Source organism: Arvicanthis niloticus, chromosome 29, assembly GCF_011762505.2.
Source record: "Arvicanthis niloticus isolate mArvNil1 chromosome 29, mArvNil1.pat.X, whole genome shotgun sequence".
Classification (NCBI taxonomy): Eukaryota; Metazoa; Chordata; class Mammalia; order Rodentia; family Muridae; genus Arvicanthis; species Arvicanthis niloticus.
This window is the reverse complement of record NC_133437.1, coordinates 21280785-21305375: the sequence shown is the minus strand read 5'-3', so window position 1 is coordinate 21305375 and position 24591 is coordinate 21280785. Positions and strand designations below refer to the sequence as shown.

At 40.6% G+C, this 24591-nt stretch overlaps 1 protein-coding gene across 4 annotated transcripts in view; it reads right to left on the bottom strand.

Annotated features, from left to right (window-relative positions):
- Fam169a (family with sequence similarity 169 member A) overlaps window positions 1-24591 on the bottom strand; it is a 56473-nt gene that overhangs the window by 6023 nt on the left and 25859 nt on the right. For 3 of the 4 annotated variants that reach the window (XM_076927238.1, XM_076927236.1, XM_076927237.1), the window contains exons 5-12: window positions 23929-24100; window positions 15872-16051; window positions 12808-12936; window positions 11882-11988; window positions 9538-9577; window positions 8975-9125; window positions 5854-6010; window positions 543-743 (exon numbers count right to left, since the gene is read on the bottom strand). In XM_076927238.1, coding sequence (XP_076783353.1) covers window positions 543-743; window positions 5854-6010; window positions 8975-9125; window positions 9538-9577; window positions 11882-11988; window positions 12808-12936; window positions 15872-16051; window positions 23929-24100 — 1137 coding nt within the window. The remainder of the gene's footprint in view (window positions 1-542; window positions 744-5853; window positions 6011-8974; window positions 9126-9537; window positions 9578-11881; window positions 11989-12807; window positions 12937-15871; window positions 16052-23928; window positions 24101-24591) is intronic. The other variant, XM_076927239.1, reaches the window with a different exon arrangement.

The window sequence follows — 24591 nt, the reverse complement described above, 5'->3', positions numbered from 1 at the left end:
GTTCTCACACAGCCTGACGGCTAGGTCTGACTGGTTTCATTAGACAATAGAGATCTGGGTGATGGGCAATTTATTTATCCACCAACTTCAGTAAGACACTTAGAAAGCATTACTATACACGTCCTTTAGCCATAAACGGAAATATTCCAAACTAACCAAAGTCATTTAAATATTCTACTGAGCTTTTCCTTAGCCTTTCTACTGAACTGAAAACAAACACAGTTACTACAGTAGTCACAGCCAGTGCACACAATAGGTATCAAATGTTTGGTAAGCCGTGCTTTTGTTTTTTGGTCTGTTTCTTTTTGTTTTCCTAAGCATTTCCCTAAGTCTGTAATAGCTCATTTTGTTACCATAATGTATTTACAATACGGAGTGGACTGGAATCTTGAAAGGCAAATATAAAAACTTATATCTCAAATAAAAATTTTCCTAAAGGAAGGCATGCTAAGGTGGAAAAAAACGATTCTGAATCCTCCTCTACATAATGGCACCAACATTGGCGAATTTTACTATGAAAAGTAGGGTAATGTCTGCCTTACCTTGTCTAGTGTAGCCTCAGACGCTTTTGAAGACTCTGCTACCAGTGGAACAGAATGCCCAGGCTCTCCACTGGAATTAAAAGGTGGCCCTTTCCCCTCTTCTTCAAGCCCCTCACTGGTGGAGTCCTCCTCTTCAGCTCTAAGGGAGGGCTTGAGAGCAGCGTCCATTACCTCACCATTCACTGGCTCTAACGCAGAGTCCTGCAGAAGAGGGAAAGACAGGATTTGATTACAAACTGATCATTCAAGAGGGGTCCATTCTCAGTTAGCACAATAAAGAATCTAAGAACCGCACACTCCTCCTGTTCTCTGGTGACAAGGCAGGACAAGGATGGCCAGGGGTTGCACAATGCAGGGCCGAAGAGTCAGTGAAAAGATCCTTCTCCTTCTATCTACTCCTTCTTAAAGGACAGTCAGAGAATGAACTAGTCAGTAAAGGACAACAGAGCACAGTGAGACTTAATACCAGCTCTATGAAACAATGCAGCTGCTCAGCACCTGGGAAGCTGGGGGCTCTGCTTAGATAGCTTGCCACGCCAGAGAGAAGAGTGGAACCAGTCCCGTAAAAATCTAGGTGTACTTGCTTCTTGCTGAGAAAACAAAATCGCAGGTCTGAACTGGCTCTGTCAGTCAACCCGAACAATCAGTTCTTTGCCTCATATTATTAGAGTAAAGAAAAACAGATGGCAGAAATCTTCCAATTTCTGAGACTTTCTTCCAATATTTATCAATTTACATCTATTTAATGTTGAATATTTCTAATTCCTAATGCGAGTCTAATAACCAGAAGATATACTATTACCATTTTAAAAAACTAAAATTAATGGATAATGACTACTCAAAATTAGATCCAATACTAGATTCCCGAAAACATAGAAAACTTTTCCAGCTGGGCATGATGACACATGCCTTTAATAACAGCATTAGGGAGACAGAGACAGATCTCTGTGAGTTCAAGGCCAGCCTGGTCTACATAGTGAGTTCTACGACAGCCAGGGCTCTGTAGGGAGACACTGTCTCAATCAAACAAACCAAATAAAAAAACCAACGTTTTCCAAAATGAGATGTTTAAAGTAGACTGAACTTTTCCAAAATAAAACTTTTCTAAAATAAAATTTTGCAGGGTGAGCTTGGCGGTATGACTATAATCCTAGTACCTGGAAGACTAAGGTAGGATTCCAAGTTTGAGAACAGTCTAAGTTCAAAGGCAGTTAGTTATAAGGCTAGCCTGATTACACACAAGGAGATAGAATGTTTTCTATCATTATATATGTCTTACTTGTACTGGCCAGTTTTGTGTCAACTTGGCACAAGTATCAGAAAGGTACCTCCCTTGAGGAAATGCCTCCATGAGATCCAGCTGAAGGGCATTTTCTTAATTAGTGATCAATGGGAGAGGGCCAAGCCCATTGTGGGTAGAGCCATCCCTGGGATGGTGGTCCTGGGTTCTATAAGAAAACATTCTATGAGCAAACCATTGGGAGCAAGCCAGTAAGCAGCACCCCTCCATGGCCTCTGCATCAGCTCCTGCCTCCAGGTTCCTGCTTGAGTTCCTATTCTGACTTCCTCCAATGATAAACTACGATCTGGAAGTATAAGCCAAACAAACCCTTTCCTTCTCAACTTGACTTTTGGTCATGATGTTTTTGTTGCAGTAACAGAAACTCTAACTTTGTACACCAAGTGGTATACAAAGTTGGTTACACACAGAAAGTAATTACAGTAAACTCATAAAAGCACCAACCAGACTGAGAAAAATGTTAAAGGGAAGAAAATGGGAAAGACAAAACATAAGATAGAACTGTGGTCACAAAGTAAGAAGCAATAAAAAAGAAAAGGTTAGCCCTTCAAGATTTAGATTTGAGAACAGAATGAACAAACAGGAAAGCAGACTCAACATAGAAGAATTACAATGGCTCAGAGGTTAAGAGTACTCTCTTGCAGAGGACCTGTGTTGGGTCCTAGCTCCCATGTTGTGACTCAACCATCTGTAACTACAGCTCTGCAGAATTCAGCACCCATTTGTAGCTTCTGTAGGCACCACACATGCTCACACACAGACATACCCACATATGCATAACTAAAAATCCATGAGAAAAAAGTATTATTGAACTTAATTAAGATGACAGAAATATGCAGTAGGCAAGTGACTACAGATCTAGACCTGGGGTTGGGGAGATGGTTCAGTTGATAAAGAACACTTGGTATGCAAGCATGACAACCTGAGTTCAAAACCCACATCCACATAAAAAGATGTAAACATAGCTGTTTGTTCCTGTAACTACCAGCAGGAGAAGCCAAAGACAAATGGATTCTAGGGTCACTAGTCAATGAGGCTAGCCAGCAGGTCTAGCCAGCAGGGCAAGCTTCCGCTCAGTAAGACACCCTGTCTTAAGTACTAAGGCAAACAGCAACAGAGGAAGAGACCTAACATTCTCTGGCCTCTGCATGTATGGATATGAGCATATGCACCCCTACACCCACACCAAAGACACAGTGAACCAAAGGCAAAATACTGACTTCCCCAGAAAGTATATACACAGTAAGAAGGAAAAACCATGAGTCAAATATATACAGACACATGGACACATATACAGAGCCAGAAAACTGAAAAACCTAGGGTAGGGTAAAGCAGTCAGCTACCTCGCAAAAGAGAAGCCACTAGAATTACAAAGGTGGTGTCACTGAGGAGCTGGAATAGCATATGCTCAGTGTCCTGCTGATGAGAGAGGTTACACGGTATGTACTGTCTCACAATGTGTCTCACAATGTGTCTCACAATACACATTATATACACAATACACATCTCTCACAATGGTAATGTGTCTCACAATACACATTATAGTTTAAAGGGGGGGGGACTATAAACATTTAGACTTTCCTCCCCTCAAAAGTATGTACTTTTATTTTCCCAACTTTCTAAAAGAACTTGCATGTTAAACTATAGTTTAACAAGGTAGAGGAGCAAAAGCTAAACTGTCCTGACTCAGGGAAGCTGGGAGAAGTGCTGCTCCAGAGGACCCAGGCTGAATTAGCAGCAACCACACGACACATGTAGACAAGGCGTCCTCAAAATTCAGAGATGCCTCCAAAGTGCTGGAATTAAAGGTGTGCACCCACCATGCCTGGCCCTTTTGACCTTCAAAGGCAGCAGGCTCGTACTTTGGTACACAGACATACAGAGGCAACACACCCATGCACATTTAAAAAAATAAAATTGGTAATAGTTTTTTGGTTTTTTTGTTTTGTTTTGTTGTTGTTTTTTCAAGACAGGGTTTCTCTGTGTAGCCCTGGCTGTCCTGGAACTCACTCTGTAGACCAGGCTGGCCTCGAACTCAGAAATCCGCCTGCCTCTGCCTCCCAAGTGCTGGGATTAAAGGGGTGCGCCACCACCGCCCGACATAGTATTATTCTTATATTGTATATACTAGGAGAACAGGCAGAAGATTATTCAAGAAACTCAATTGCATATGAAACAAGTAACCAGGAATAAATAAGCAAAGGACTGAAGATAATCAAAAAGGAAAGACAAATGGGTAGAGATGAGTACGAGGATAGGATAATAAACATATAAAGAGGCACTGGCTGCGCCTGCGGAGAAGCGGTGACCACCAAGCGGAAATGGTTGTGGACTACGTCTGTGCGGCTTTGTGGGGCTCGACCTTGCGGACTGAAGGAGACTGAAGGCCTTCGGATGCCCAGTACCTGTAGGCCGTACTGTGAACTTATTCTTAACCGACGGGTGCTGGGGAGGACCCTGATGTGGCACCAAATGAAATGAACAAAGCTCCTCAGCCCACAGGGCCCCCACCCGCCAGGTCCCCTGGACTCCCACAGCCGGCGTTTCCCCTGGGGCAGGCTGTACGGGTGGTGTTTAGCACGCCTCAAGCGACACAAATGAACACGCCTTCTCAGCCCAGCCAGCACTTCTACCCTATCCCACTAGCCGGGCCCAGCCGGCTGGCAGTGCAGCCTCCCTCCGTCCTGGCCCAGCTCCCGATCGATGTCTACCCTGCTGGATCCCAAGTAATGATGATCCCTTCCCGGATCTCCTACTCAGCATCCCGAGGAGCCTACTATATCCCTGACAGGGGCGTCCCACATTGTTGTCCCAACACAGCAGTACCCCGTGCAGCCAGGAGCCCCAGGCTTCTATCCAGGTGCAAGCCCTACTGAGTTTGGGACCTATGCTGGAGCCTATTACCCAGCCCAAGGTGTGTCGCAGTTTCCTGCTAGCGTGGCTCCTGCCCCAGGTCTGATGAACCAGCTACCCCAGACTGCTCCTAAGAGGGAACGGATATGGACGTGGTGAAGGAAGACGCCTTCTACAGCTGGGAAAGCAGCAAGGACCCGGCTGAACAGCAGGGCAAGGGTATGACCCTTAAATCTGTCACAGCGTTCTTCAATTGGCTTCGTGAGGCTAAGGACAAGGAGTCTGATCACAACTGATAGCGGATGGGGCAGGGGACTTGGATCCATGGACACCCCAAGGGGGGCACGGCAGCAGTGGCAGTGGTACCTGTGGTGCGATGTGTCTTGGGCTAGTAAAAGCGGCTGATGAGGCAGGATGGCTTTGGGGCTGCCTTCCCCCCCCCCCTCCAGGATACTGCCAAGTGTCTCTCTCCTCCCCCCAGGGCACGGAGATACAGATAAAGTCTTGAAATTTGGTGTGTCTTTTCGGGGAGGGGGGCACTACCACCTGCCTCTAGGGTTCTTTTTTTACTTTCTGAAACCACTCTTGGGACTGCCGTCCTCGCTGCTGGGGTCATATGCCCCAGCCCCCTGCACCACCCCTGCTGCAGCCTGGGTGGGGGAAAGGGGGGGCACAGTGCCTGTAATTATTAAACATGAATTCAATTTAAAAAAAAAGACATATAAAGAGGTCAAGTATGAAGCTTGATTAGTTTCCTTAGCTACAGATTTATCTATTTGTTTTGGTTGTTGTTTTGTTTTGTAACTATTTTACACTTATTTCTTGAGGGATTTAGGAAATCAGTTGTAGTTTAAAAAATAATGAACTCAAATAACTAATTTCTATTCTTCTAACAAAAGTAAAGATTGCCTGAACCCTAATTGGCTTCAACATTTGTGTACTTGTTAAGTGTATTTAATTCCACCTATCAGTGTGTATTTAAAATGAACTGAGGGATCGTAAAATTTGCTTAAACTACATAAATCCCAGCCAATGTATACATTTCCTCAACCACCAACCACAATGTGTAAACTGTAGTCCTATTTCTCCAGCACCGTGTAGTTAAGGAGGTTCCCTCCAGGTGACTCCCAGGGGCTGTATCTAACAGTGACATCATACTTTGTCCCTCTCCTGCTTCTGCAGGCGTGGCTGAGTTCCCAGGGCAGACTGTGCATCATTGTCGCTGCTCTCATCCCCAGATTCAACCACTCTCTGCTCAGGTTCTTCTTCAGGGAATTCTTCTGAGCTCTCTGATGTTCGTGCAGCATACTCTATTCTAGAAAACAAACCAAAACCATTCTTGTTGTTTCTCATTATGGATCAAGATAAAATTTCATGGATCCATTTTTTGGGACAGTACAGGAGATGAAATCAAGAACTCTGGTATAGTCAAGCAAGAACTGTACAACCCCAGCCCTTTAAATTACCCAGCCTCTCTTGGGATTCTCAACCCTCCAGTCTCAGTATACTGGAACCCCTTCTTAACAAACTAACGTTAGAATTAGTGAACGTGATTCCATCAACTTTAGATCCTGAATGTACAAAACTAATCTTTTCATCCTGATGAATTTATTCTTTTTCTTACCTACTTAATCAAAAACATCACCACTTTCTCTATTTAAACCGGACCTTTCATCTATTCTATTGATATGAACATTTTACTTCCAACACTTAGTACAAAATCACAAGTACTATCTATAATCATAGATACTTATTGACATATACCCAAAGGACTTGACATAAGACTTTACAATAATCGCTCAGCAGCCATGCTCACTGCCACTGTATTTACAATAGCTAGGAAATGGAAACAACCCAATTGTTCTTCAGTTGATGAATGGATAGTGAAAATGTAAATATGTACCATGGACTTCTATTAAGCTGTACAGAAAAATGAAATTCAGTGAATGGATGGAAGCAGAAAACATATACTGGGGTGGTTTGAAAGCTAAAGAAGGCTCTTATGGGCTCCGCAGTTTGAATTCTCAGTGCCTAGTTGAGGCAACTGTGTCACTGGGGTGGGGTTGACATTTCAGGACTCCCAGTGTGCTCTCTGCTTCCTGTTTGTGGATCAGGATGAGCTCTCAGCTGCTGTCTGAGAGCCATGCTCTCCTGCCTCCTACCATCATCATTATGGAGATAGACTTCTATCCCTCTGGAATGTCAACCTCCTGCCATGGTCTTTTATCAGAGCAACAGAAAAGGAACTATGTGGCTGGTACCAGGTGAGCTATTGCAGTGATAGACATGACTATCTGGTTTTTTGATTTTTTTGTTTTTGTAGGAATATGGAAGACTTTGGGACTTTGGACTAGAAAAACAGTTCAATGCTGTAAGCAGAGCCTAACCAGCCATCCCAGTCGGAGCTTGGAAGACAGTAATGCAGAAAACAATGTGGACTGTGGAAACAAAGATCGAGAAACCTGAGGGGAAGGGAATAGTAGCAATCTAGATATCATTCTGGTGATGTTATAAAGAATGTGACTGCCTCCTGCTCCAGTCCTAACAACTTGCCTGACACGAAACTGAAAAGTAATGTAACAATTTCTTCAGAGGAGATTTCAAGGCAGCCTAATCTGTCTTGAAATCACTAATAACCAACAACTCTGCAATGTCGTACTAACAATCACTCGCATGCAGGTCGACAATGAAAAAGTACAAGTGGGGAAAAAGGAAATACAAACATACAGTTTAAAAAGAAAAGGAACACCATGAGACACAGAGCTACAGGATTTGGAGTTTTCTCTGACGGTTTCTGTCTTGTTTTAGTCCAGCATTTCCTCACGATGCCCCATGTCCTCCCTCAACACATATTCTGGGTCTGTATGTTAAACTATGTAAATTTGCTTTTTGAGTCTGATTTTACAGAGCTTACAATTAAGTGACTGCCTTGAGTCTCTGAGTGTCTTTGAACGTTGGGTTTTTTAAGTATTGAGACTAAAAATTTATGGTGACTTCTGAAGTTGGATTAAATGCACTCTGCATTATGATGTGGCCATAAGACAATGGTGGTCAGGGAGTAGAATCTGGTGGTTTGAATGAAATCCCCATGGGTTACAAATTAGAGACAGAGTTGGAGAAGGACACAGGAGGAGTCGGAGGGAAGAAGACAGGGTAGAGAGATGTAAATACAGTCCTTGTAGCTGAAAGACACATGTGAGCTGGGGGCAGGGTGGAGCATGCCTTTAGTTCCAGTCCTGGGGAGGCAGAGGCACTGGCTCTCTGTGACTTACAGCCAAAGCTACACAGAGAAACCCTGTCTTAGAAAGAAATTAAATGTGTGGGGCTCTTGGTTCAATACCTACCATATCATGTAAAAATAATCATACTAGATTGAGCCTACAGGGCAGAGCTGGAAGGCCTTGAAGCTACAACGTCTTTCTTAACTCTGCTTACAAAATTGTACTTATGTTTGAAGCCCTGACCAAAGAAACATGTGAACAGTGATAGAGGACACACAGTATATCTGTGCTCACAGGAACACGCACAGCACACATACATAAAAATCCACCCCCCCAATCACAAATATAAAGTCATTACTTTAAATAAGTGCTTGGGAGACTACTACATAGTTATCTAAACATATTATTCATTTCACACATTTTATTTATATTTATCTTTAGTATACATATTTTATTAAAACATACCATCTACGGGCAGTGGTGGCACATGGCTTTAATCCCACCACTTGGGAGGCAGAGACAGGTGGATTTCTGAGTTCAAGGCCAGCCTGGTCTACAGAGTGAGTTCCAGGACAGCCAGGGCTACACAGAGAAACCCTGTCTCGAAAAACCAAACCAACCAAACAAACAAACAAACAAAAAACCAATAAACAAATAAATAAATACCATCTAATTATCTTAATCTAAAATTATTTATTAACAGATGTTTTTGAGTAACGTCTAAGATAACAAAGCTATAAATTAACTAATGATTGGATTGAATGGTTACTAGGAAAACAGTCTAATTTTATTATAAACTATAACATCTTGGTTTCTATCAGATGCCAATCAAGGGCTGTGGAGATGGTTCAGTAGAGAGCTTGTAAAGCACACACGCTGCTCAGATAGTAACACTCCTGGGAAGCCTGACCAGTAATCTTTAGCAGAAGCTAGATGCAAACCCTTACGAGGACACCTGCTGGACAGCAATACAGCAGCTCCACCTTCAGGACTAGATACCCATGGTACGGAAGCAACAACACACAAAACAGTCTGAGTGAAAACCATGTGTTCCTCACTTGTTTATGGAAGCCATAGGTGTGGTCTGGGCAGAGGTTTCATCTTCCCCTTGAGAACTACTAAATTCGGAATCCTGAAAACGCTTTCCAATCTTTGGTCGCTTTAGATGACTGCTCCGAGTACGAGTGGAAACAGGAGTCTTTTCTGGACCTGAGGGATAACCAGTAAAACTGCATTTGACTATGCAAGGAAAGGACTACCCACTAAAACACACAGAAATGCAAGATCTGCAGCAAGACAACCCACTGTCCCATTATACAGTGTCTTCCTTCCTGCAGATCCAGCTCAGAACAATGTCAGCACTTGTTTTCATTATAAGATAATGGCTAATGTTCACTCTGCATATTCCTACATCATCACGAGGATTACTGTGTCTGCACTTTCATCCATGCTCTCTCGTACTAATTTTGGGGGGATGATGTGGATACTATGATCCCCGTGCTACAGGCAGAGAAGGGGGTGCTCCCTCAATGTTCACACAGTAACATCAGAGGCAGTGGTGGTAGAGGAGAGCCCAGGCTAGAACACTTACTACAACAAGTGATTTCAGTGATTCTCTTACCTTCAGAAGTGCCAGCAAAGGCATCTTTTAGGGAATGGATCTAAAATAGAGATAGAGATTAAAATCTAAAGCTTTAAGCTATTCTTTCTCACTATGGACCTCTTTTGTTCATAGCTTCAAAGAAAAATATTTAATTGTATTCAAATAGCACTTTTTGTTAAGAAATCTGCCTTCAAAATTAAAAGATTATGTTACAACTCTTGCTTCATTATAAGCCTAGGAATTTATCAAAGGATCTGAAAAATCTACAGCCATCTGCTCTGCTGGGTTAAGGGTTGCTGCGGAGGTTGTTGTTTTGTGTTGTTTTATAGAACTTTCACATGGATGTCTACTGCTGATGAACTACAACTACAACTAAAGGGTCTCAACATCGGCTTGATTTCCAAAGCAACTATCTCCCAACACATGGTTCATCTGATTTCACACTAAACCCATCTCAAGATAAATTCCCAAAACTTGTCTACATTGATGGCAACAATTAGTCATTCCAGTTAAAAACCTATGTAATAGTAATGAGATAATCCTAAATCTCATTCAACCAATCACAAAGCTTGCTGGTCTTGAATGAAGGCTCCTGTCTGATCACCACTGTTTTATCTCAGGCCTTTATTATCTTAATCTGTACAATCCCAAACAGCTTCACAGGTCAAGTATCCCACTCTTTAACTACATCCTATGTAATCCTTTATACCCAATAAAAGAATGTTTCTCAATCACAAGCTGTATGACTGACTCTTTTGCTGAAAACTTAAATCAACACCTTACGACTGTACAGAATACAAACTAAAAAAAAAAAAAAAAACTCTTCAATAATTTCTTTATACATTTCGTTTACATTCTAACTTCTAAAATGCCCTAATAGCTTTTCATAGACCTTCCATCTCCTCTTCAAGTCATCCTTGTGCTACGCTATAATAAATAAGACAATTATTATCCTGTAGAATATTTACTGCTTTAACAATGGATTATCTAGTTCTTTCATGTATACAAGAATCATACCTTTGAATGTCTACTTCTTGCACTGATACCTATTCCATTACAAAATTCCAACCATTCAATTTATCCATTCCACACTTACTGAACTACAACATGGTATACACAGAGACATTCAAATATTTAAAGCTGACAAAAATGTATCTTGTATTTCAGAATAGCTAGTAGAACTATGTGAATTTGAAAATGCCAATTTAAAAAAATAGTAAATGTTTTGAGGTGCAAATTATCCCAATCCAATCATTAAATAATGTACATAATAACTGTCACACTGTACTTAATAAACACACTCAAATATGTGTCATTATAGACTGTGGCAAATGCACAATAAAAATCTTTCCTTCAAGAAGTCTGTTATTCAACTAGAAAGATAAAAATGAATAGATAAAAAAAATACATAGATAAAGATTCAAAGATTCACACATGTAATGATTTATGTACACAAATAAGTAAAAGCAAGCAAAAATCATCACCTAAAGAATAAACCATGTACTTAATACTAATAAGTGGTTACAATTTTTTTAACTGAAGCATTAAAGTAGTAAGAAAATGAACTTCAAAAATGACAGACTATACAATTTATGCTATTCACCTTATGACATACAGTTACTACAATATAGTCTCATTCAAATGACATTTAAAATCATTTGATATTATATTAAACTATAGCCTTTATTACACTTGTGGGAAGAGCATAATTTCTAGTTTTCCTTGATTTTATGCTGACTGAAAATACTATGTGAATGTGTATCTGAGAAATATGAACTGTAACATGAAGAGAACAGGGGCTTGCCGGCAGAGTGGCACACATTTAGTCTGAGAACGTGAGGGGAAAAGGCAGGTGGGACTTTGTGAGTTCTAGTCCAGCCAGGGCAACTTAATGAGACACTGTCTCAATAATAAACAATACATATGTGTATATCTTAGATTAGTATTAATTACCTTATAATACTCTAAGCATCATTACGAATCTTTTTCAAAAAGCATTAAATCTTTAATAACCAACTGACAGAAGCCACCAAGAAAATGAATGCAATTGAAATTACCTAAGCTTATGTAATAAATGTTTGAAACTTTGGATACAAACCCTTACAGTCTGAGCTATTTATGAGACTGAGGCAGGATATTTTCAAGTTCAAACTAGGCTAGAATATAGGCCTATCTGAGCAACACGGTATGACCCACCTCAAAATAAAAAGTAAAAAAGGGCTACACTGGGGATGTAATTTAGTGGTAAAACACTTGCCTAGAATACACAAGATCCCACATTCAGTGCTCACTGTCACCTAAACAAGCAACAAACACAAATGACACAAAACATTACAATTTCCTACGATGCTCAAAGGTGTACCTGCAACTCACTAGACTGACTCTCTTCCATTCCAGGTTCATATTCCGGTACAGCAGCAAGACCATATTCTCCAGACACAGGCCTTTTGGCTTCATACTGAGAAACATCTATATAAAGAAAAAAATTTAAATTATGAACCAATCCTGTTTTGTTTTTATTTTAATACTATTTGATGTTCCCAAATTTCCAAAAGCAGCATATATAAACAAGAATCAAGAATCTAGATACGTCTCCTTTACAACACTTTGTAACTAATCCATGATCCACAAAACCTAATCCATGCTTCTTTATTAATATACTTCTTTTTTACTCCCAATTTTTACTGAATTACTTCACTGTTTGGGCTAGTCTGGGTCAGTTTTGTTTTTGTCCTATACAAGAGTCACAAATGCTCTGAAGTGTTGAGCCATCTCTCCAGCCCCCTCTACACCTCTTTTTTATTATTAGTGACTCAAATGCAAAAGCACAATAAAAATTTCAAATTTTAAAAGAAAGTCTGAGTGATGGTTTGTATATGCTCCGCCCAGGGAGTGGCACTATTAGAAGGTGTGGCCCTGTTGGAGTAGGTGTGTCACTGTGGGTGTAGGCTATAAGACCCTTATCCTAGCTGCTTAGAAGTCAGTATTCTGCTAGGAGTCTTCAGATGAAGATGTAGAACTCTTGGCTCCTCCTGCACCATGTCTGCCTGGATGCTGCCATGCTCCTGCCTTGATGATAATGGACTGAACCTCTGAGCCTGTAAGTCAGCTCCAATTAAATGTTGTCCTTTATAAGACTTGCCTTAGTCATGGTGTCTGTTCACAGCAGTAAACCCTAACTAAGACAGTCTGCAATCAGAAAGATCACAACACTGCTGTGAGGTATAAGACACCACCACTATTATTGGGCGCTGCTTTTTAAACTGTCTCATATTCTACTAGTCTTACCTGTGACTTTAATAGCTTCTCTCTGTAATGCTCTGGTGACTGGTATTCGCTGATGCCAGTGACCCACACCTTCAACTTCCCAAAGAAGTTCATGGTCTCCTGGGTACTTTTCAAAGTATTGTTTGGAGGCTGCAAAACACATTTAACAATTTCCTAGAAATCTCAAATGGCAAACAGAACAGAGGGAAGTCAGGTTCCTAGGTCAGTCAGTGAGGAGCATAACCTTTGCGCCAAAAAACATGACCGAGGTAACTCAGAGTCAACAGTAGTCTCCGTCACAGGTAAAATCTGCAAGGATGGCTTTGTGGCTAAGAGCATTTGCTGCTCTTCCAGAGGATCTGAGTTTGGTTCCCAGAACCCATAGGATTGCTCACAACCATCTGTAACTCCAACTCCAGGGGATCCAATGCCCTCTCTGGCCTCCACAGGCACTGGCACTCACATGGTACAGATACATAGGCCAAACAATCACATAAAATGATAAATGTATCTTTTTTTAAAAGTAAAAAATTTACACTTCATATAACAAGTTTAAGTGATAAATCTAAAGAATGTCAGTACATGTGCAAAAGAAGTCACTACGCAAAGTTTAAAATACTACACAAATGATAGAGGAAAATATCTGACAGTTTGTCAAAATAAGCCACAAAAAAGGAGGCCAACCTGTAGTAACATGTATCGTAAAGCCTTTGTGTCTGGCTTTGAGTGAAATGTATATATAGAAAAGCCTTTGCTATGTCTGGGTTAATCAGTAAAGGCTGAGAAAACTCAAAAGCAACTGAGACTTGTGTGGGTTGTCTGTTCTCTTGGGCAGCCAGGGCAAAATAAAGGTATTTGAAACCTTTCTCAGCCCCAGTTAACCTTGTATAATGTTTGAATAAAGTAACTGGAGTGAGTTGGCTGGGTGTCAGTCTTTTCCAAGAAGGCTGAACCCCTCTGCTTCTTCAGAAAATGAAGGCTTAGCACCTTGCTGGGCTTCTCTCTACTGCAGCTCGTTAAGACCATCATCAAACAATATCAATTACTTATCTGATCACACCTGGGTGATCTAACCAGAACAGATCATTCAAAGGGTGAGGTTACAAGGGCACTCACATTGTGCATGAAACAAAGATCTGGATACAGTAATGGTGCATATACAGCACTGTGCACACCTCCACAGAACTTACATACTAAATGACAAATATCACCAGAATTGTAAAGACTGGTTAATAAAAAACGATCACAAAGCACATAATGCTTTAAAAAGTTACGGACACGCAAACATGACATCCTGAGAAAGAAGGATGCACAGATCTCAGGAGTTCAACTGTTTAGAGGAAAGGCAAAGGAAAGGATGGAAAGATGAACTGTATACAGGATGATCTGTACAAAGCACTTGTATCAAAATGCTGTTTCTCTGGGTAGTGGTGGTGCACGCCTTTAATCCCAGCACTTGGGAGGCAGAGGCAGGCGGATTTCTGAGTTCGAGGCCAGCCTGGTCTACAGAGTGAGTTCCAGGACAGCCAGGACTACACAGAGAAACCCCGTCTCAAAAAAACAAACAAACAAACAAAAAAAAAAAAATGCTGTTTCCAGTTTCAGAGTTAAAAATACTTACATGCTTTATTACTGGGCATACTTAATCTGAAAATTAAAAATGCTCTGAAACACGAATCTTTTTGATTGACGTATGCTTAATAAGTTTCAGACCTGGAGCAATTTCCATGTTGGTGAAGCACATGCTCAGCCTAGATGTAATTCTCATTAAAAACAAACTTTTGTCAAAGCTGTCTAACTGCATACTGAATACAAGGACCACAGGATACTATTCTATCATGTTTGAGTGTCTAGTGCAAATCCAGACTGACTGGAACTGGACAACGCTCAGTTCTCCTCTCAAATTATAACGCTATGCCCCTGGGTGTAGTAAGAAAAGTACTTCCTGGAGCAACAACATTTCTAACCAAGGTAACTCCCACACAAACGTGTGTAAATGTTCACCAAGATCGCTCTGCAGGCACCAGGTAGGCAGCTCTTATCTCAAATGCTTGAAACACAAGTTTTGGATTTCATTTCAGATTTTTAATATCTGCCAACCTTAAATATAAACCATGCCTTTGACCTATAGTCAGCTGTCTGCCCACCTCCTCTGCTGACCGGAAGGCAAAGGCATGGCTTCTGTTCTTCATTCTTCTCCATCTTTCTCCTCCTGGCAGCTGCTGGGACTCGGGGCTTGGCAATCTTGTGGTTTTTCTCTCAAATTCTCAAGTTTGACTCTCAAGCTTCCTTCTGAGTCTGTTTTTAAATTTTTTTAATAAAGGACTAAGAATCTGTAAAAGGAAATTCTAATTCCTCAGTAACATGTGTCTTATTCAATTTTATGTTTTAAAGACAGAATAAACTTGCAGGAAACAAAACCAGAATTAAAAAAAAACCCACCATTAGTGCTACTATACAGACTCTGCAAACTATTTCTTTAATGCGTATGGGTGCTTTGCCTGCATGTGTGTCTGTGCACTACATGTGTACCTGCTGCCCATGGAGGCCGGAAGACAAACTAAATGAATAAGCTTTGCGGAAAAAAAGAAAGCAACCTTGCAAAAATTGTTACAAACTCCTCGGCATGTAATCCCAGAACTTGGAGGTTAAGACAGAAGGATCATTATTTCAAAGCCAGCCTGTCTCCATTTAAAATTTTTTAAACATTTAAAAAATAAAAACGTTGTCCTCGAGCTGGAGAGATGTCTCAGCAGTTAACAGCACTGACTGCTCTTCTGGAGGTCATGAGTTCAATACCCAGCAACCACATGGTGGCTCACAACCATCTGTAATGGGATCCTATATACTCTTCTGGTGTGTCTGAAGACAGCTACAGTGTACTCATATAAATAAAAATAAATAAATAAGTTATTCTCTACATAACAACTAGGTATCAGAAAATAAAATTACACTTGTAAAGTTAAGTCCTAGAAAGTGAAAACTTCCAATCTCATTTTAAACTGATAATATACCTTTACAAAATTCTGGGGAAAGGAATTTTAGGTGACATCAAGTTTAACATTTTTCAGCTCAGTCCACTTACCTGTGTACATGAGAGAAGACAGGGGATACCGTAAGCCAAGTGCATCTTCTGTAAAGGAATCAACAAAATCCTCCAGCATATGAAGGCCCATATCTTTTCCTCTATATTTCTTCCTTATAAACATTGTATCAAGAACTGGCAGTTGGTAATTCTGAGTAAGAAATGAGGCACATAAGCTTCCTGCAGTAGTAAGAGAAACCAAAGAATTTATACATTAAGTTACATGTACATTTAGTAAATACAAGTTAACATTTCTGAAAATAGCTTTCCCTCATGTCAAGAAGCACACCAAAAATGTATATATTCTGTAATAAAGTGTATTACAACTTTTATTATATAACGTGTATGTGTGATAGTAAGAATAGCTGTTATTTTATGTTTGCCAACAGTAAGTAATATAGGACAAATAGCTTATTCCCATTTCATGACGGACATACTTGACTGTGACTATATGTATACTACACTATTACTATCTTTATACATAACCTAACTTCTTCTCATCTCCTCCACAAACTAAAACATCTACAACCATGAGCTAAAAATAAATCTTTCAATTGCTTTTGCTCAGATACATGGTCACAGCAACCAGCAAGTCTGACTAGAACACTATACAAGAAAACGTTATTTGGTCATAAGAAGAAATGAAGAGCTGGAACTGGAGAGACAGCTCAGCAGAATCTGGGATTGGTTCTCAGCACCCATGGCTAACAAACATCCATTAACTCCAGCCCACCTCTGATCTCTGAGGGTACAAGACATGCACATGGTACACATACATACAAGGAAACAAAACAATAATACAGATATAATAAACCTAATTTTTTTCAAAGAAGTGAAGTACTGATGCACACTACAATATATTATATGAGATTTGGAAAAAGACTGTTTTTCCAAAGGGGTGGGGAGTGGGGGGTGGGGAGAGAGCTAGATACAAGCCACATAACGTATGACCTAGATTAATTAGTGGAGTGACTATCGTATACAGATTGTATATAGTATACTACTGTATACAGATTTTCTTGTTTTGCAATAATAAAAATGATCTAAAACTGGTGAAATATAATACATCTGAAATAAGTAAATTTTGTAGTATATGAATATACAACTTATTTAAAATATAAATAAAATAGCAATTTACACCTTTGATGTATACCATTTATAATCAAATTCTGCAGAGACAAATGTGAAGGTATGTTCCCTCAAGTTTACCCACTTTCTCAGTTACTCTGAGCAAAAAGCCCAGCACTCATGCCTGGTTCTTTCTGCAGTCTACAACAGCCCAGCAGGAATCCTGCAGCAGGAATAGCACAATGCCTTGGGCTGTGTTTCCTTTGCCCAGGCCACAGCACTGGTAACAGGCTTTCCAAAGCAGCCTTGTCTCTACATTCTCAACCCTGCTGTCATGCTTTGTATTGGTGAGTTGGCACGAGCAGTTTCAGCTCACTGCGAAGCTGGCTCTGGAGGTCCCTCCCCATTTCAAACCTAAACATGTTTGTCTTAAGTATCCTCTAAGGCCCCTTGTCTAGGCATGTGCCCCCACCACAAAAATGAAACAAACAAAGAGACAAACAAAATAAAACAAAACCAGCACTGTGACAGAGAGGGAAGAGAACAAAACAGCTCAAGGACAAAACATGTTTTAAAAACAACTAAAAGTCAATAATGAAACAAGGGTCTACATACAGCCAAGGTTTATTTGCAGATTAAATAATATGTGGTAAATAGAATCAAACTGAAAGGGGTAAACTATTTCCAACAAATGTTACTACCATTTATCCCATGATATAAGAATGCAAAGAAGTTGGAAGTTCAGTCATGGGCAGCTCAACCCTGGAGAGAAAGCTCAACAGGAAACTTCAGCTGTCTAATTTCCTTTCAGCTGGTTATTGTGAGCAGCAGACGTGATGCTGTTATTGCTATCTGCTGGGAGCCTTACAGGGGAGACTCTGCTCTGTCAGGAACTCTCCTGACCTGGAACTCCAGCTGAGAGCCTTAATGATGCTTCCCACAGGGCTTCTGATGGATTTGATGACATCACCTGTTGGTTGTGATTTATTCTTTTACTTGGAAGCCTTGGTGAGGGCAGGAGGGGGGTGGAATGACAAGGGAGACTTTCTATCAACAACTCTAGTTACCTGCCTCAATGGGGCTTTCCCAACTGATTTCTGCTGGACATTTTAAGCACCTTATTTAAAGGTGTTCTGCTATCTATCTTGATATTTATTCTTACTGTGGTTTGCTATGTATTTTAGAAACTCACTCATTCAAAACCAATACTATGAGTAGCGATGGATCAACTGTTTAGAACACCCGTTCTTGCAAAGGTCCTGAGTTCAGTTCTTAGCACCTATATGGTGGCTCATAACCATCCTTAACTCTAGTTCCATTGGATCTGACTCCCTCTTCGAACTTGTGTGGGTACCATACACATATATGGTAAATACAATCAAACTAAAAGGGGTAAACTATTTCCACATGTGTGGTTACACGATACACAATACACATGCAGGCAAAACACTCATACACATAAAATAAAAAAAATAAACAGCTGCAGGTTTTTGTTGTTGTTGTTCGGTGTTCCTGTGCTAGGAGTTGCGTGACCTATCTCAGCATTTACTCACTTTCTGTTTTTTAAAAAAAATACAACTTTTACTCTCAGGTGAAATAGACTTAAATTTCTAGTGAATTCACCCTCATGTTGGGCACCACTTGGTTGTGGGAGATATTTAAACAGGCAGAACCGCCATGTTCCCAACTAGGCAAGGCCTGAGGCCACGCCGCTCAGCTCAGACCCTGGCTCAGGCAACCAGCTCAGGCACCAGAGACACTGGCCCTGCCAATCTCCCACGCTGTCTCCACAAGGCTGTGCTGAGCCCAGACCATCCCACCATCCACACAGTACCTGGTATGAATGAGACTCTAATGCTTAATGATCCATCAAAGGCTCTATATGTTTGGTAATGCTCAGTAACAATATGTCCATACAATTAGAGGTGTTTCCCAATTAACTAACCTAGATATAAGTTGTTACCCAGGACTGCTCTCCATACCTGCCCGGCTCTCCATCCTCCTTCATCTCTGTCTCTCCCCAACTCTTCCTCTCCTTACTCCTCCCAACTTTGGGGGAAATTTCCCACTACAAAGCATGACTTAGTTTACTGTAAGTGATCCTCTGGACTAAACAAACACCTGCACACTCTGGGCACCCGGTACCTGGATCCCTCCTGCTGCCTAGTGCCTTTTAGAAGACCATGAAGGAGTTAGGCAGAGGTGGAGCATCCTTTACTCCTAGCACTCAGGTGGGAGAGGCAGGCGGATCTCTGGACAGCAGGGACTACACAAAGAAACCCTTGTTTTCTTGGGTGCAGGGGGCAGCAAGAAAGATGTCCATCCTGTCCATCCTGAAACCACTTCTTCCCTTCACCACAGAGCAGAATTCACTCTCTCTTTGGCCTAGAAACCTTTTAAGATACAACCTCTACCTTCTCCAAATTCTACCACTCACTCTATAAACCAGGCTTGGAAGCCATCTGCAATTTCTGAAGTATTCAAACTTTCACTTCCTGAGAGTCTTTTCTGACACCTCACACTTCCTGTTACTCCATCAGCTCATTCAAACACCATCTCCTAAGCACTCTGTTTAAAACAGCTTTTTGACACCCTCTCTTTAATCGACTTGATTTTTCCTAGCACCTACTTGTCTGCTCATTACCCTCTCTCCCTCTAAAATCAAGTTCCTCAAGAACAGAGTTTGCAAAACTTCTACTGTTCTCAGTATGTCCCTCTTATTCTTTCTCCCTACTATTCCCTCCCCTATTCCTCATCTGTCTGTCACCTAAAAATGACATAAACATACTTCAGTGATACTATTCAAGATTATCAGAAATCACAAGCCTCTTCTGTCAGACCGAGCAGCTTCCGAACCTCAGGGAATTACTTCTTTGTCCACCAAGAAAGTACTCCTTCACCTATTCCTTCACTGCCTCAAAACCACCTTTAGCATCTCATGAAAGTGTCACTGTGTAAATATCTTTCCCAAGCAGTATGACGTGAGCACCAAAGAAATTAGGTGATCATTCTTCCTGTTTTTTAAGTCAGTTTAAATGGTAGCTATCTAAAAGAAACCAACTCAGGAAAACCTGGTAAGGGTCTAGTGTGGGCTTGAGTAATGATTCCCCTCACAACTATCCAGAAGATGTCTCAAATTACCTCACACTGTAAATTTTAGGCACAGACTAAATGTCATTAATTTAAAACAAAGTAATTACTATTCATCTTCAGATAGCTGAGGCTCAGACCTCATCTCAGACAATGAACTCAATACACTCTATACTGTACTTTATTCTTTCCAATAATAAGCTGTTTTAGTCCCACAAGCTTACATCTATCCTTCTCTAAGACTCTGAGAAAGGTTGCACAAGGAGGATGATATGGGACTTGTACCGGTTTATCTCTAAAATCCATGCTGCAACATACTCCCCATTATAAGCACACGCTTTAATCCCACCACTCAGGAGAAAGAAGCAGGAGATCTCTATGAGTCTGAGAAGAGCCTGGTCTGCATAGAACCTGTCTCAAGAGTTAGGACCAGGTAAGACCTTTTAAGAAGTGATTAGGAATCTATACTCATGCATACAAGATCAATGTGTCTATACTGATAACAGCCAATTTGACCCAGTTCTCTTCTGTGTTCTAAAAAAAAGTGAATACATTCTGAACAGTATCACACCTGATGTAAAAGTACTGTATAATATTCAGCAGAGTAATTATAACATTGTTATAAAGATTGTCCACTGGCTGGGGAAACAGCTCAGTCAGTAAAATGTATGTCATACAAGCATGAGGACCTAAATTCAATCCCCAGTACTTTAATTAAAAAGCCAGGTGCGTGTCGGTGCACATCTGTGAATTTAATCCCTAACTTCGACATGAAAAGGTCAGGCACAGGAGCAAGCACCTCGAATCCAACTGCTGGGGAGGTAGCAGCCAGGCTCGCCAACTCAGTGAGCTCCAGGTTCAGTGAGCAAGTCTATCTCCTAACCTTAGCCGTGGAAAATGTCTGTATAGATTGCATTTGTGTGTGACTGCTTTTCAGTTGGCCTTAGTGTGCATAATTATTCTATTATATCTGACTTTCCTATTTCTTTCTCCTTCTGCTCTGGTGAATTCTGTGAAACTAGATGTTCCTTGATGTAATGATTCTTAAACAATTAAAAATTGAGGAATGGGGCACAGCACAGTCGTAATGGCCCAGGTGCATGCTGTGTGTTCTCGTCTTGGAAACAATGTAATAACTGCACAATGGTAGCTCCAGATTAATGCTTGACTTGCAAAGAAAGTTTGAAGAAATTATTAGAAAATGAAATAGAGCCAACATTTGGAAAGAAAGGAAAAAACTACCGAAGTTATGAGAAGTTATGCACAACATTTAAGAGTGGTTTCTGGATAAGAAAGTATAGAATGCATAAAATTATATATTAGTAAAACTAAGTCAAAACACTGGGACTCTTAGGAGAGTCATGTGCAATGTGCAGAAGCAGAAGGCTAGGGGAACTACTGAGTTGAAGGTAAATTTCATTCTTTCTGGCCACCGCCTGGCAGCTTTGCCCATGTCATTTATCATTAGAGCTTCATAGAAAAATGTAAGCAGCTGACCTCGGAGCTATGAAGTCAAAAGTTAAAGTTTAAATAATAATTAATAATAAGTTTGCAATTATTATTATTTTGGCTACAGGCCTGGGAATAGAAGAAGCTTGGAACTTTGGGGAACAACTGTAATTCTTGATTCTTCATGGTATGTGGTTATTCTTTTGAATTTGATTTGGCAATGATTGTATAATGTGTTTTTTTTCTACCTGCTTTTGGAGCATCAATAAAAGACGGGGACAAGAGAAAGGCTAGGAAGCAAGTGGAGAGCATGTGAAGAGCATGCAGAGACAGTGTGAAGAGTGAAAGAAGAGAATGTGAGGTGTGTATGGAGAGTGTGTGACTGAAAGAGTGCATGTGGTGTGTATGACATGTGTTGAGAGTGAGAGAGGAATGCACAGGCGTGTGTAGGAGTGTGGGAGTTCCAAAAAAGAAAAGCACACAGGAGAAAAACAGAGTGGCAGGAGAATGCAGAATGTGTATAGCCTCAAGCTACGAGTGAGTGAGCGAGCGAAAAAGAGCAGAGAGAAGAGAGAGTAACTTTAAGCCTTGAAAAATTGCCTGTCAACTTGTAGTCTGTGTTTATTTATTATGCGCCTTCCAGATATCCCTGCTTCCAGTTGAGAACTCTGATCCTGTGTCAAGGCTAGACCCCAACACTGGACCATGCACCATACTGATGACGCCCATGCCCTGAGATGAATAATATAATAGTTATCATTATCTACTGATAAATATAAGGCTTGAATACAAACTTCTTACTAGAGAGATAAGGCTTCCAAGAATTAGAATTATAAAATATAAGTATAGCTTTAATACAGATCACAAATATATCTATTTCAATAGCAAGGCTAAAAGTTCTTCAATAAAAAATAATTGAGTACCATTTTTAAAATGTATTTATTTAAAAAACTAATTTAAAATACTTGATGTTTCTCAGTTTTGTTTAGATAGTATAAAAAGAAACCGTAAGAGCTGAGGGTGTGAGTCAGCGGTAGAGCATAGCTAGCTTCCTCAAGGTCATTGGTTTTGTTAATCAAAAAAAAAAAAAAAAAAAAAAAAAAGAATTAATGTTATCACTTCATTAAGATAAAACAGAACCCCACAAACACCCTTATAACAAAACTACTCAACCTGAAAAACAAGCTATTTTTCAGCAATCTCTTTATTTCAAGCAAAAAAATCATTTCTAGTTTCCTGGATGTCCCTGTACTGAAGAATCTGACCTCAGAACGAGTCTCCTTTTGCCTTCCCGCAAAGCTGTGTGGTCCCTACTCACATCCCCAAATACTTGCTAAGAAAAACTCAACAAATGACTTTGCAAGACCTTCATCTGACCATGAATTTACTTAACAAAGGCTTTCGGGTCTGGACCAGTGTCAGGGCTCAAAAGGTAAAGGCACTTGCTGCCAAGCCCGACTTGAGTTCTATCCCTAGGACTCACAAGATCAAAGAAGAGAATCAACCCCCCCACCCCCAAACTGCCCTCTGACCTCCACACATGCACTGTGGCATACACACTCAACACACACACACACACACACACACACACACACACACACACACACACACACACTACTATAAACTTCTGAGAAGGTTTTATCTTCTAGCTGCAGGTGTATCTTTTCCCTACTTTGTATGTGGGAGGGAAAGAAGGCAAGAGAGGAGGTAGGGGTATTTTCGTTTTTCTTTGGGACAATTTCTCACAGTGATTTCAGTTATGTTCCGTAACATTCCTTACTGACCCAAAGGCTGGCATGACCACCTAGTTCCAATACTACCCAGCAGAGGGAGATAGAGCTTAAAAGTAAAAGAATACAATGAAGACAATGGCAATTAGAAAGAATTGGGGGTTGGGGGGTGGAAATTGGCTGAGATGAAGTAGAGCTGACTACCAGAGCAGCAAGAGCAGAACCCAGGTCCCAGAAGAAAAGGGAGCCCCAAGAGACACATCAAATGAAGAATGGTATATTCTGAATCAGCCTGAGCTTCAGAGTAAGAATAAGTCCCTATCCCAGAAAACAAAGCTAAAATAATAATACTTATTTTTAAGGATGGTAAGTAGAAATGGCAATGCATGTAGGCCCTCTGTGTTTTAATAAGAAACAGCAACAGTAGCAGAAATCAAAATAGCAGCCTTTACATAAAAAGAGCAGACGCAAGGCAAGGACCAAGGTGAAAAGACAGTCTTCTCTCCATACAGATCGAAAGAAAGGCCACCTTCTGAGCCTAAAGTCTGTTTTTTTTACTCTTCAATAGGCTTTTCTAGCACTCCTCTCTCACAGGACAGTAGAGCCCAGAGTGCAAGCATCTCAATTTGCACTCTAGGGCTTGATTTAACAGATACTGACACAGCTGGGGGGCCAAATGGAGATTTCCATAATACAGTTTAAGTAACTTATAAAACTCACCTGTAGGCTTAACTGAATAAAACCCAATGGCCTCTCCTTTCTTCCACAGAATCTTAGCATAGTCAGTACTGCTATGACACAGGAATGGGATCTCATTTCTCTCCATTTCCTGTTTTCTATAAATAATTCGATTGAGAACATACAGAACCACTCTTTCTCCAAGAGTGCTCACCTACAAGAGAGTCAAACAGCGGGCACAACAGTTACAATTTGCAGCTATTAGGAAACACCATCACCTGTCCCCAGCTCCCACAGCTCCTACTGTCATTCAGAACACTTCAAGTACAGTCAACACAATTTAAAATCATTCTATTATTATAGATCAAGACTAATCATTTATAACAAAAACAGCCCATTCCCACAAACACATTTTATGCATGGAATATGCCCTTGGTGCAAATTCTAAAAAGGGGCAAGCAGGCCCCAAGGCACACACTGCTCCCATCTCACTCAGTAGTGTCTTTGTCACTCTAGCTGCCCAGATCCAAGGAGTGTGTTTAGCCCTAACTACTGCCCCCCACTGGATACTCCACTTCAATCCTTTCACCCCATTCCTGCCTCTACATTTAAAAATTATTTATTAAAAAAAAAAAACAAAACAAAACAAAACCACAATACTATTCCAGGAGACTGAGCAATTACCTCAGTTCCCGAAGGCAGCCA